This window comes from Brienomyrus brachyistius, chromosome 10 (assembly GCF_023856365.1).
Source record: "Brienomyrus brachyistius isolate T26 chromosome 10, BBRACH_0.4, whole genome shotgun sequence".
In the NCBI taxonomy this organism is placed as follows: Eukaryota; Metazoa; Chordata; class Actinopteri; order Osteoglossiformes; family Mormyridae; genus Brienomyrus; species Brienomyrus brachyistius.
Window position 1 is genome coordinate 9,852,277 of NC_064542.1, and position 12,360 is coordinate 9,864,636.

Sequence of the window (12,360 nt, forward strand, 5' to 3'; positions counted from 1 at the left end):
GACGTCACATCCGGGGCATGAGGCCGCACCATAGACATAACGGGGCAATATAACCATCGAGTAGATCTTGAGTTTAATGTAGAGTGGAGCCCCCTGCAGGAGGAGAATAAAGTTGTCTGCTTATGTCCAATAGAGGTCACTGTCTGACCGCTGCATGCTTACTTCTAGCATGACGGAAATGTGCGTGCCATTGGGAAGCCTTTAGTCCCAAGATAGGTTGGACATTCTGGGTGAGCTGGTATTGGTACATGCGCATCACACAGCTGAAACATGGTTGTAAACAAACAAACAATTAAGACAAATTTACATCAGCACATTTCTTGGTAAACTGGTAAATTACAATTTAATCTGTTTTAGTTATTCCATTATTTACATATCTGAAACTTTGAATTTCAACTCCTGCATATTGATATTGTTTATCACACATGAATTAAACATAATCTGCTGGGCTGTAACTAAATAACTATTTCCCTAATATATTTGTATCGAATATCTTGTACTACCTTGCATTTAATGATCTGTTCTCTTACACATACAGTAGAATGTCTACCTCACCTCACATTGCAGTGCAGGGGTTAACTCACACAAAATGCTTTGACCAGTGAGGGGGTAGGACTGTTTCTGAAATTCTTTTGGTCTTCTCCATACACAGATCCACAATTACAGCAAAATACCCACCTTAAAAGAAAATACCTCCATTAAATTCTTTCTGCCGTATGTTAAATGAACTTAAAGGAAAGGAAGTGACTGTATACATTACAAAACAGAAAATAACGACATTCAATAACATTTTTTATTATTTTTAAATGTTTGAAAGCAGATTTTGAGACAGTATACCTTAATTTATGTTAATTTAATTTAATAAACGTATCAGATAGCCTTTGAATACATGACTCTCATGTATGTAGGTAGTATATACATTGTTATATAGTCTTGTATTAGTCATATACTGAATTCACACTTTAATATAATAAACATATTACCATGTTGGTAGTGATGGGTTTTACCTTAACATTAAAAATTCATGGAATAAAAATGATGTCACAGACGTGTGACTGTGGTAATAATGTTTGCTACATCAGCTATGAACTGAATCTCTAAAACAATGCAATTAATGTACAATTTTACCGAATGTTATAACTGGTGACTCGTAGGTTAAAAACTGTAATTCAAGTGAAATCTTCTCTAATATTGGTAACACCCAGCTGGTCCTGTTGAACAGCACAATCCACTGTGAGGTAACTACATTTCTCTGACCTTTTCATATTCGTCACAGACATCATATGGAAACTACAGGAAAATTTGGACTGAACCATCAAAACAACATTTTCATTTTTCTTTTGAATGAAAAAAATAAAGCTCATACTTCACAAAAAGTGCAGAAAAGTTTAATTACACAAAATAAAGCACATGAATAACTGTATCTAATAAATGAAGGAGTAAAACAAAACCCCTGAAAATGTGATTTTTTTTTAGCATGAGGCAGAATTTTTTTTATTTCATTGAAATGCAGTGGATACTGTGTTCATAAAATCGTTAAAACTGTACATCTGAAAAACATTGATGCTGTTACTTGTCCTTATTTTGGCTCATGTCCCATCTTCTAACCACTTAACCTGGTCAGAGCTACAGCAAAAAAATGCAGTAAGCTTTTCCCAACAGGTCATGTGTTGGGCATGAAATTAGTGTTATGAAAAAGTCTTACCAATGGGTGTCACTCACACTGTTGCAAATAGTCATGTTGATCTGTATATAGTGAATATGGTGTGATGCACTGTAAAGCCATATGGTGAAGTTTTAGATGACATTTAAAAATACCGTTTAAACTCATTTGAGTACAGTGGACACATTCATTACAGTTATCTGTGGATTAAATGCATGTGATCACATTTTTTTTCGCAATTCCTGGTAAGCCTGCAATTTTATTACATAAAGACATAATGTATCCTTCACTTTTTGCTTGTATCTCTTAGAGTTTATGGATGTCCCAGGACTCCAAAAGCAAAAGTTATCATTATCTATATTCACTTTATATAAATGTATTTTGCATGTTCTCAAACTAAATCTGAGTGGACTATAGTGTTGCCAAGAATAATCTTTTGCCCTAGAGATACATTCACACCTGGCCGTCTTCCCAGTAGATAAGAGATAGAGTTTCAGCACAATGAATAATGCAGCAATTGTGCTTCTGCCGTATTGCATACCGCCCGTAAATATTGGTGACATACTGCCAGGGCACCTCAAATCCCATAAACATTACTTGTCATGGAGCTTTCAAAGACTCCACCTCTGCTCCTACGTGATGTGATTTATTGAAGAGGATTTAAGGCAGTAACATTAACTGTTACATGTATGAGTATGTTACACATATGAGTATGTTACATGTATGAGTACCCCACCACCTCTAACAACTATAATTCCCTTTTGTTGCTGTTGAGAATTTTTTATTTTTCACAACTTACATCAAATCCTACAAAAAACTGTAAACTCAATATTGATTTTTAAGAGAAACATAAAGGACATTTATATATACATATATATGTAACATGGTTCCTTGAAATTTACTATTTACTGTTTTACATTCATTTACATAATAAAGTGTTACAATACAACAATACATATCTACTACTGCATTGTTTTGTGATTTACCGAGAAAAAAAAGCACAGCACAAATTACTATACATAAACTGATGTAATGAAAAGTTAATCTAAACAGAAAATTACCTAGAAACATGTACATTCATAAGAATATTTCAATGGCTCTTCATATCTAAAACAATTAAACACAAACCCATTGCAAGTACAAATTTTAATTCAACACACGTTTTAAAATAAATTTGCTTAATTTAAAAATGATCACTTATGGAAAATAAAATGTTTTTTTTTATCGATCCCCAGTGGAAAAAAATGATACATCTGCAAGAATAATTATAATTGAGCATTCTTGACGTTTTTGCAGTAATATCCATGACTCATCCATATTCCAGTTACTTATCCCGACCTGGGGTCCGAAGCCTGTGCCAAGCAGAACAGGGTACAGTGCTGGGCTACACGCCAGACGGGAAGCCCAATGCATCGCTAATGCAGTCACACGTAACAAGCAAATTAGAGACACCACTTCATGTAACGATGGAGAAAAGCCGGCGTGAAACGGAAAGAACAAGCGAGCAGGTTCCAGAAACACACCCAAAGGAGGCATCTGAACCCACACCCCTGGAGTGACAGTCACTGAGCCCCCACACTTCCCCCAAAAATACATCCATCTAATGCAAAATTTCTTTCACGTCTAATACGCTCATTAGACATTTTTTCCACAGGATATAGCAACTATTAAAAAAAATTAGTCAATCATCAAATCCTCATTTTAACCACAGACAACAGCCCTTCAGGGAAAAAGAGATTTGGATGCTGGAGCTGTATGCAAGGGATGACAATTTTAAAACTGTTATTCTTCTAATCGTTATGTAAACATACAGTTTCTTTTTTTCCGATATGTTATCTAACCCCTTTTCTAACAAAAAAAAAACTAGCATCCCGTAAATGATTAAAAGTAGAGGTATTTAGAGCATCTGAGGAAGAGAAGGCACAGAATTGAAGATCGCATTTTTTTTCAACATAAAAAGCCAAAAATATAAGGCAAACAAGTTTCTAGTTTATTTGTGCCTCATTCTAGGAGTTAAAGATACACAGTAGTGTTGCCATGAGTTATCATTACCCTTACAAATCAAAACTGAAAATCTTAAGTACATTGTTAGTTGCTGTACAGGATTGCATGTAGCATCTGAATTCACATAATGATGGCAACTTACAAGCATCATCAAAGATGGGTGCACATATTTAGTGTTACGCACCCAGGTAAGCTGTTGGCATTTACATTACACGGCAGCTGGGGGGTGCTCACCAGTCTGTCTGCACTGGGTCAAAGCCCGTTGAGACCTTGTCTTGAAAGAGCCCTCGGGGCGAATGGTCTCGGGTTTGTGCTCACAGCGGAAAAACATCAAGAAGCCATTTCTGTAGTTCTTGTTCATCCAGCCGTACAGGAGGGGGTTGGTGAAGGTGGAGCACATGGCAATAATGTGGAAAAGGGTGTAGAGGAGCTTGTATTCTTTAAATTTGAGGACCAGGTCCAGATCACTGGCCAGTTGGAAGATGTGGAAGGGCAGCCAACAGACGGCAAAGACCACCACGACCAGCGCAAGCATCTTGGTGGTGTTTTTACGCCGCTGGAGGGTGTCACTCCGGTTACAGGGGCTGACGTGGTTCTTGAGCTTGAGCCAAATGCGCGTGTAGGCGTAGCTTATGATGCCCAGAGGCAGCACGTACTGCAGGAGTAACATGGAGAAGCTGTAGATGATGCCATCCCGGTTGGTGCCGTTGGGCCATTTCTCAGAGCAGACGGCGATGCGCAAATCGATGGGGGCAATCTCAACGTAGCGGTATTCCCGGAAAATAGCCAGCGGAGCCGCCAGTACGGCCGCCACCACCCAGGTCAGGGTGATGATGCCGAAGCTAGCAGGTCGGGAGAGCCGCTGGTCCAGGTGGAAGACGATGCAGCGGTGACGTTCCAGGGCGATGATGGTGAGCGTGAGGATGGAGACGTGGACGCTGAGGGCCTGCGCGTAGGGTACCAGGTGGCAGAGAACTGCACCAAACTTCCATTCATCTAGCAAAGTGTAGACCAGGGTGAAGGGCAGACAGAGACTGTCCACCATTAGGTCAGCCAGGGCCAGGTTGGCAATGAAGAAGTTGGTGACAGTGCGCATGTTCCTGTAGCGGATGATCATGTAGATAACCAAGGAGTTCCCAAGAAGCCCCAGCAGAATGATGAGGGAGTATGCGGCAATGAGGGTGATCTGGACACTGAAGTTCTTGGTGATGTCCGTCGTAAAGCCTGGTCTATGGATGTCCATGTCGTCATTACCCAGACTCTCCTGGTCCCTGTAAGTGTAGTCCCTTCTGGCAGGAATCACCCCCTCTGTGTTGTTAGATGGGTCCAAACGGCCCATTGTTACCGTGGCAAAATGTGACCAGGATTAGCCCAAGTTTCTGAATCAGGAGGGGGAAAAAAAATCAACAGATTAAATTTGTTCTTCTACACAGTGCATGAATTATACTTCCAAGCTTTACTTAAATGGGAAGATTATTGCATTTGACTTGTTTTGAACTTTTTAAAATAAAATAGGTTTATTTAGGTCTAATAACGGCATGTCACGTCCCTCCGTCCAGCCCTCTCATGTGCCCCGCCCACCTCGTTACCCCCGTGTGTATTCCCAGCTGTCCTGCGTGCATTCTGATGACATGCCCTGTATTTAAGTCCGCGTTCAGTCTGTCTTGTTAGATCTGTCATTAACGTTGTGTAGTCCTGATGTGAGTTCTGCTGCCCATAATTGTCGTTTTCCCCCTTAATAAACCCCTTCTTTCCTGAATTATGGACTCACATACCTCCCTGCCTGCTACGCCTGCACCCGAACATGACACTGCATTGCTATTTTAGTTAAATGATATGCATATTAGTTAAAACCTCCCATATTCTTCAAAAGCTTTTCCTATCTTCTATTTCATATTATTATTATTGATCTAATTTGCAGTTAAGCAGAACAACAAGTATTACAAATGTGCCTGTGGAACTATTAGTACAGAATTCAGAAAATGAATTAATTAAGACTATGAGTTGAAGGACGCTTGACTGAATATGTGAGCTACATCTGAAAAGTATTTTTTTTTCAGCATTTTTATAAACAAAGGACTTCATTAGAAAACATAAAGCTGGCTGAAAGGCCTGTTAATTGGAGAAATGCACACAAAACATAAAAGAAACACTCAACAGAGCTGAAGTAACTTTTTCACTGAAAACCACTGACATCTCCAAGCAATTTTCTTTGAACTCTCACACATGACCATTCCTATCAGAGCCAGACACGGCCGGCCCTCGGTGTTTTCACGTTTCAGTGACACAGGCTACCCAGCTAGCACTCATCTGTTTCACAAGAAAAGTAGTGAAGTATTAAAACTAGTGTAAATACCTGTAATGTCGCAGAATATAACCAGAGGTATTTCGTCTGGAGTTGGGGTTGAAAAAAAAACAATTGGGAACAGATTTGGAGGAATTCGGGGAGATTTAAATTCCAACTCCAGTTCCCTTTCCTGATTCGGATTGGAATCAATAAATTCATTCCGGAATGACCCCAACCCTGGTAGACATCTCAATTAATCAGAGGAATTTGCTATTTAATCCACACCCACTGCTGACACAGAGTTATAATTAAGTAGAATGTTATATAATCTCCTGCAAAAAAAACATTATCAGCAGAATTGTGGTTGTACAGGAGAGGTTAGTGACTCTACACTTGGTGCCACCATCTTTCCAACAAGTCAGTTCTCCACATTTCTGGCCTGCTGAGCCGTCCTGGTCAAACATAACTGAAATAACTCTTCAGATCTAAACATCTGGGAACTAGTTCAGTCATGAAGTGGTCGGCCACACAAGATCAAAGAAAGGGACCTGGTCACCCAACATCAATACTCAACCTGAATGGCAGTAAATCCCACCAGCAATGTTCCAGCATCCTGTGGAAATCTTTGTCAGAGAAGTAGAGGCTATTAAAGTAACAATGAACTGACTAACTTCATATTAATACCCTTGGTTTTGTACTGAGATGTTGGACAAGCTGATGTCCACATACTTTTAGCTATATGTATAAATGAAATAGGCCTGTGTATGCCGATGCAGCATTACACATTTCTCAAATGATATCTATACCCAGCCTCCACTCCTCTGACATTCATTCCACGAACGGCAAATTTGCAATTTTTAATCCTATCAGGCAGAGAACTGCGTCCCAGGTATTAACGGAAATTGGCAAAGCAGGTGTTTGGTCTAAAGCCTCCTTCGAGACGAGCACATCCTCTCACTGCAAACGACTGGCAGCGGGATTAAGTCACGCCAATTTTGCTTCCTAGTGTGAACATGGCCGGCGTCCTCTTCGCTTGCGGAGTCTGTCCAGCCAGCGGACTCAGGTGAGGCGTGTCCCTCTATGAGCCGCAAATATGTCTTGTATTGAGATATGCCAGTGTCTCAATAATGAACATTTAGGATGTCACCCATTACGACGCCTTTGTCGAACTGCCAACATTCTGACATGAAAGGAAAACTTTGCTGATGATTTCTTAGCCTCGTGGCAACGCATTTGTCAGGTGCAAAATAACAAGGTGTCTTAGTTTTTTCCCAGAAGCAGCATTCTGAAGCACATCCTATTGACACAATTCCTTACAAATAAGATATGCTCTTTCAAATCAGAGGAAATATGTATTTCTTTTTATGGAAATACAATATGAGGGCAGATCAGAGGACAGACAGCAATCTGCGCATTGCTATTCCCCAGCCCCTCTGAAATAATGACTTTGCTCAGTGTTTTGTGCATTTCTCAGAGAGCCAGTGAAATGGATTTTATATCCATATCGACATTTGCATGAAAGCACCTGTTATTTACTCTCTTTGTTTTTCATGACAAGAACAGGCTATGTTCATAAAAGCTCAGGCCCTGCATCTTTCCTTTCTCCTCAGGTTGTTACATTTTCCTAATTGTTGTTAATTATTTCCCATCTCAATCCCCAAACCTGGAAATTATAACCAACTCTGCTTTCATTTTTATCAAGGCTTATAGCAGCCAGTAGGTTATGTGTGTGTGTGTGTGTGTGTGAGAGAGAGAGAGAGAGAGAGAGAGAGAGAGAGAGAGAGAGCCTGTAGAATGTTTCAGCTCATCCAGGCCAAATCAGACCTGACTTCAGTCGTAATTACCCACCACAAACATACACATACAATGGCATTTTGAACAACACAGTCATACAAGGTACAAATTCAGTCAGTGACTCTGACACACTTTTCTATTATTATTCTATTATTATTATTTTCTATTATTAGAGAATCACAGTATGAGCAATAAAGGTCTGAAGATATGCAACTTATACTCAGCAATGAGGGATAACAGGGGCTGTTGTAACAATGGTTAGAGTCCAGGAAGTTTATGGTGAGCTATCAAAGCCAAGCAGGACTACATGAAGATAAAGACTGGAGGGCAGAGCAGTTCATCCTTTCTACTGGGCTCTGATAAGTGCATCCTTTCCTCTGATCTCTGCATAATTACATGCCGAAGACAAGAGACAGACAGCAACTGCAAGACCAAGTTCGTCATTTTTGTCGCATTTTGTTTAAAAGGCAGGAAAGTGGGACTGACCTGAGAACTTAACCCTAGAATTCTAGTATGAAACAAATGGGCAAAAAAGAGACTGAAACAGTTAAGCTCACTGGCTAAAAGAACTGGCTCGTAGTTGACGATTATTAAAAGAACCCTCATTGGATAGACCTCTGTTCTCCGTGTAAGAACTTAAGATGCAACAAAAATACCTCAAAATAAATGCAAAAAACATCCGTTTGACTGTATATCCATTTTTCTGATGTTGCACTTCTATGTGAGAAGCGTATGAATTCACAAAAGATAAAATGTTCTGCTTGAACTGTTCATGGTTATTACATAGATGATGGAAATTACTTGAGTAAATGCAGTCACCTCCTTTGGGGATTTATCAGAGAACTAGGGATTACAATGTTGTAACTGATCCCAAGACCACTTGACTGACAGGAAATCTAGATTGTGCTCCTTTTAATCCTACCTTGTAAATTCAGTCGGCTAGTAGATAAAAATTCAAACACCCCCTGGTGAAATGTAAAGTGAAGGCAGACCAGATCTGATGAAGGAATTTGAAATGCTCCTCATTTTTGTCATTAATAACAGCTGCCTTGATTATCTTTTTTTGTAAATGCCAGTGTTTAACATAATTACACCTGAATCACATACGCTTAGCTATTCTTGTATCATTCTGAGAGACATTTCTTCTAACTGCTGCATGACTGCAACTCATTTTTAGATATTAAAAAATGAGGAGAGAGTTGCTCAAAGTTGCAAAAAAAGCAATATGGAAAAATAGCCCCAGATAGCCACAAAACATTCACAGCTCGCTCCTAACTCACAGTCATTTTTACAAAATTTGCATTGCAGTGCACCGTTTCCAGCAGTGAAATATAAGTGAGAAATTTGGAAGTAATATGACTGCTGCTTGGAATCTGTAATAATGGGTTCAATCTAAGTTAGATAACTAAGAATACTCCCATTACGGGCCTGACGATGGTGCTAATGTTTGCCTCTTCAAACTAAAAGTTATTTCTATATGCCATTACGGCATTTACACTTTTTTATGCAAGGTTGAAGTTGTTAACTTAAAACGTTCCTTAAGCACTCAGTTATGGTACAAACGTAATGAAAATGCTTTTATTATTCAGGAATGTCCCTATGTGATAAGCCTACAAGAACACTTACATTTTTTTCATTCCTGAAGTCTAAAAGCGGGCATACGGGAATCACAATCACATTTCAGGCACGATACACCAACACGATTCGATAAATTCCTGCAGAATTAGTACAAGTCCGTACTCTGTTTACCCTGTGGCCTAATAAAAGTTATTTTAATTTGCATTTCTGGTAAGTTTTGTGTCCCGCCGAAATGGGCGAGGCGACGAGTGGAGCTGACGTCACACCTTCCCGCACACACATTGAATGTAGGCCGTTTGTGAGTCGCCTCACTTGATCAAAGCGGACCCACTTTGTGTGACATTTTTCTTGGAGGCGCTGGCTGTCTGGGGAAGGGACTGTGAGGGAGGGTAAAAGGGAGAGACAATGACAGGGAGAAAGAGCCTCAGGACAGAATGACACTATCAAACACTATTCCACTCAAGTGGGATGCCACAGGGACAAGCGACACAATTCACAATGAAAACTGCCAGAGCACAGTGACAACAATTACAATGAATGCAGGAGTAGGTAGAGTCTGAATAAACCCAGACTGGCTGCTGATTGCCACAGGCCAACCCCCCTATCAGATGGAGGCTGAGAAGTAACATCACATTCCTCCGAATTACATTCATTTGATATCTGGAACGGATATTCAAGCAGAAACGCTGCTGAAAGTAAAGAAATTCGCCCAATATCCCCGAAGACGGAAACTCTCTATGGTAAGCAAAGGAGCAAAACAATCAAACAGGTCTGTAATATCATAACTGAGAGAACTCCTCAAACATAACATGGCTGTGTTCATCTCATTTACCCACAGGGCTTTGCAAAAGTGGTTGGACTTTTCGTAAATTACAAACTGGTTGGAACTTCCATATCGGTTACAGCTGCAGGTTTTATAGATTAGCTTTCTGGCAGTTTTACGCACAATGCATTTTCCCTTCACTCTCCCAGGTTGCTTTGAGAGTCCATGTAGATAACAGCGGTACGATTTTTCCAAAGACCCATGACGTTCCCTTTCGTGTCCTTATGTGGTTCCATTGCGATGTTGGCTTTGTGCTTTTATTGTTCCCCTGAGAGGTTATTTTTCGCCCCAGTCTGAATGCAATAAGTTTTCCCCCGTTATGTGTCTGCCTTTTCTGAGATTCTCAGCCGGATTCAATTCAGGAGTTTGGCCGGTCGACACACAGGAGGGTTTCTTTCCGCTCACAAAGCCAAGGCCACAATGGACCGGCTTCACAACAAGAAAATGAAGGGTGAGTTCTTGGGGTCAGGCCAGAATGCCGCAGCGCTGACCGGAGCCCCACTGAGAATTGGTAAGAGAGCTTGAAAGCCGCGATCCATAAATGAGCCCCAAGGACCAAGAGAATGATGTGTAAATATGCTGGATGAGTAGTGATGCAACGTGCGTAGACAGTTACAGAGAAAGTCACGGCTGTAACTGCCGCTCGACGCGCTTCTAGCAAACACAGCGCCATTGTCCGGGTGCCCCTACACTTAAATGTTAAGGGCAATAGAGAAAATGTCTCCCGACTTACATTTAAGCACACATTAACCTTTGCTTAATGGATTTCTTTAAGTATTTACAAAATGCAAGTGTAATTTTTTTTCTCATTTATTACAGCAGTGAAACATAACAAAAAAATTATGCGGTCCCCTAAGGGTTTATTGTGCCGGTCTCCATAGCCCACACTTCAGGGATTATATTTTAAAATGCCAAAGGTGTTTCTCTAATCTTCTGTATATTATGACTTCTCAAATATTCCAAATGCCTATAAGGAAACTGAATAATGCAAGAACGGGCAGTATAGATTTGACATTTTTAAATGAGCTGAAGAAAGACAATCCTTCTCTGCGCGTCTTTGCAGAGTCGGTTTAAGAGCTTAATTCCGTTGTTATTTTATCGTGTTGTTATTATTAAGATAATCCAATATAAGAAGAATTAGTGAAATATTCACGATCATAAAATTACAAGTGATTATTCATGTTATCGTGTAATCAAGGTAAGATTGCATTGCATTGATATACAACCGACGTATGTTGATATTTTTATCAAATAAATCGAAAATAGAGCACAAATTTAAACGGTGATCGCGACGCATACTATTAAACACTTTAGATTAGGCCGATACATAATATCGCAATCAGCCATAAATGCTTTTAGAAAGTTCCGCTTTGCTATTTTCAGCGCAACGAATGAATAGTACCAAGGACAGCTACTGGTACATCGCCCGCATAATGTACTTCATATAAACACTATCTAAACATTTTATTAATATAAAGTTTGAAAATCATGATTATGCTATATTGTTTATTGGTTATACTACAGTTTAAACTGAAAACTGATATCGCTTCAAATTCATAATTAATTACTTTATCCAGATGAGACGATACCTCTAATGGACAATCTGAGTACGCGAAACGGAATCCTGTTGCTCCTTTGACTTAATATTAATGCGATAGTTTTAGAGGGAACTGGGGTTATGTAAAACTCACCGAAAAGCTTTTGTTAAGTATTCATCCATGCAAACCATGATTTCTGGCCCATATCATAATCTCATAATGTCGACCCCTTTGTGCAATGCTGCACTCACAGAGCCAGGGCATATATAGTACCACCCTACTCCATAATAAGATGAAAGATCAAAGACTTAAGTAACATGCCACGGGGTGACTGCAATGAAAAGCCGATGTCAATCGTAATCACTCTTTAAGTTTTAATCATCACACTTACCTTTTTCGTCCTGGGCAAGATTTCTTCGTAAATAAAAATCTAAGTAAATAATTCATCAGCCCGCATCTTCAATTAGACGTAGCGCCGCACTTTTCTAACGAACGAACGGTGCTGCAGCGACGGAACCAACTGGGCAAATGTTACAACCCGCTATATTTAACGGACGGTAACAGATGGATGCATTGCGACTTCCAGCGCTTCGATTTGGAATAAATCCTTTGGGATAATACGCACAGCTGGCTTTTTGTCATTACCTGCATACTGCCCGCTGAAACCGCGCTG

General features: G+C 39.9%; 1 protein-coding gene across 2 annotated transcripts; it reads right to left on the bottom strand.

Moving 5' to 3' along the window:
* Positions 1–2,877: 2,877 nt before the first annotated feature.
* On the bottom strand, positions 2,878–12,360 carry npy7r (neuropeptide Y receptor Y7). 2 transcript variants are annotated; one of them, XM_049028897.1, is made up of 2 exons: positions 12,333–12,360; positions 2,878–5,046 (listed from the first exon to the last, which is right to left on the bottom strand). In XM_049028897.1, exon 2 carries the CDS (start codon positions 5,004–5,006, stop codon positions 3,876–3,878), a length of 1,131 nt encoding a protein of 376 aa, XP_048884854.1. In that variant the 5' UTR covers positions 5,007–5,046; positions 12,333–12,360; the 3' UTR covers positions 2,878–3,875. The 2 variants fall into 2 exon arrangements, with proteins under 2 accessions (XP_048884854.1, XP_048884853.1); XM_049028896.1 differs by lacking the exon at positions 12,333–12,360 and adding an exon at positions 12,079–12,283.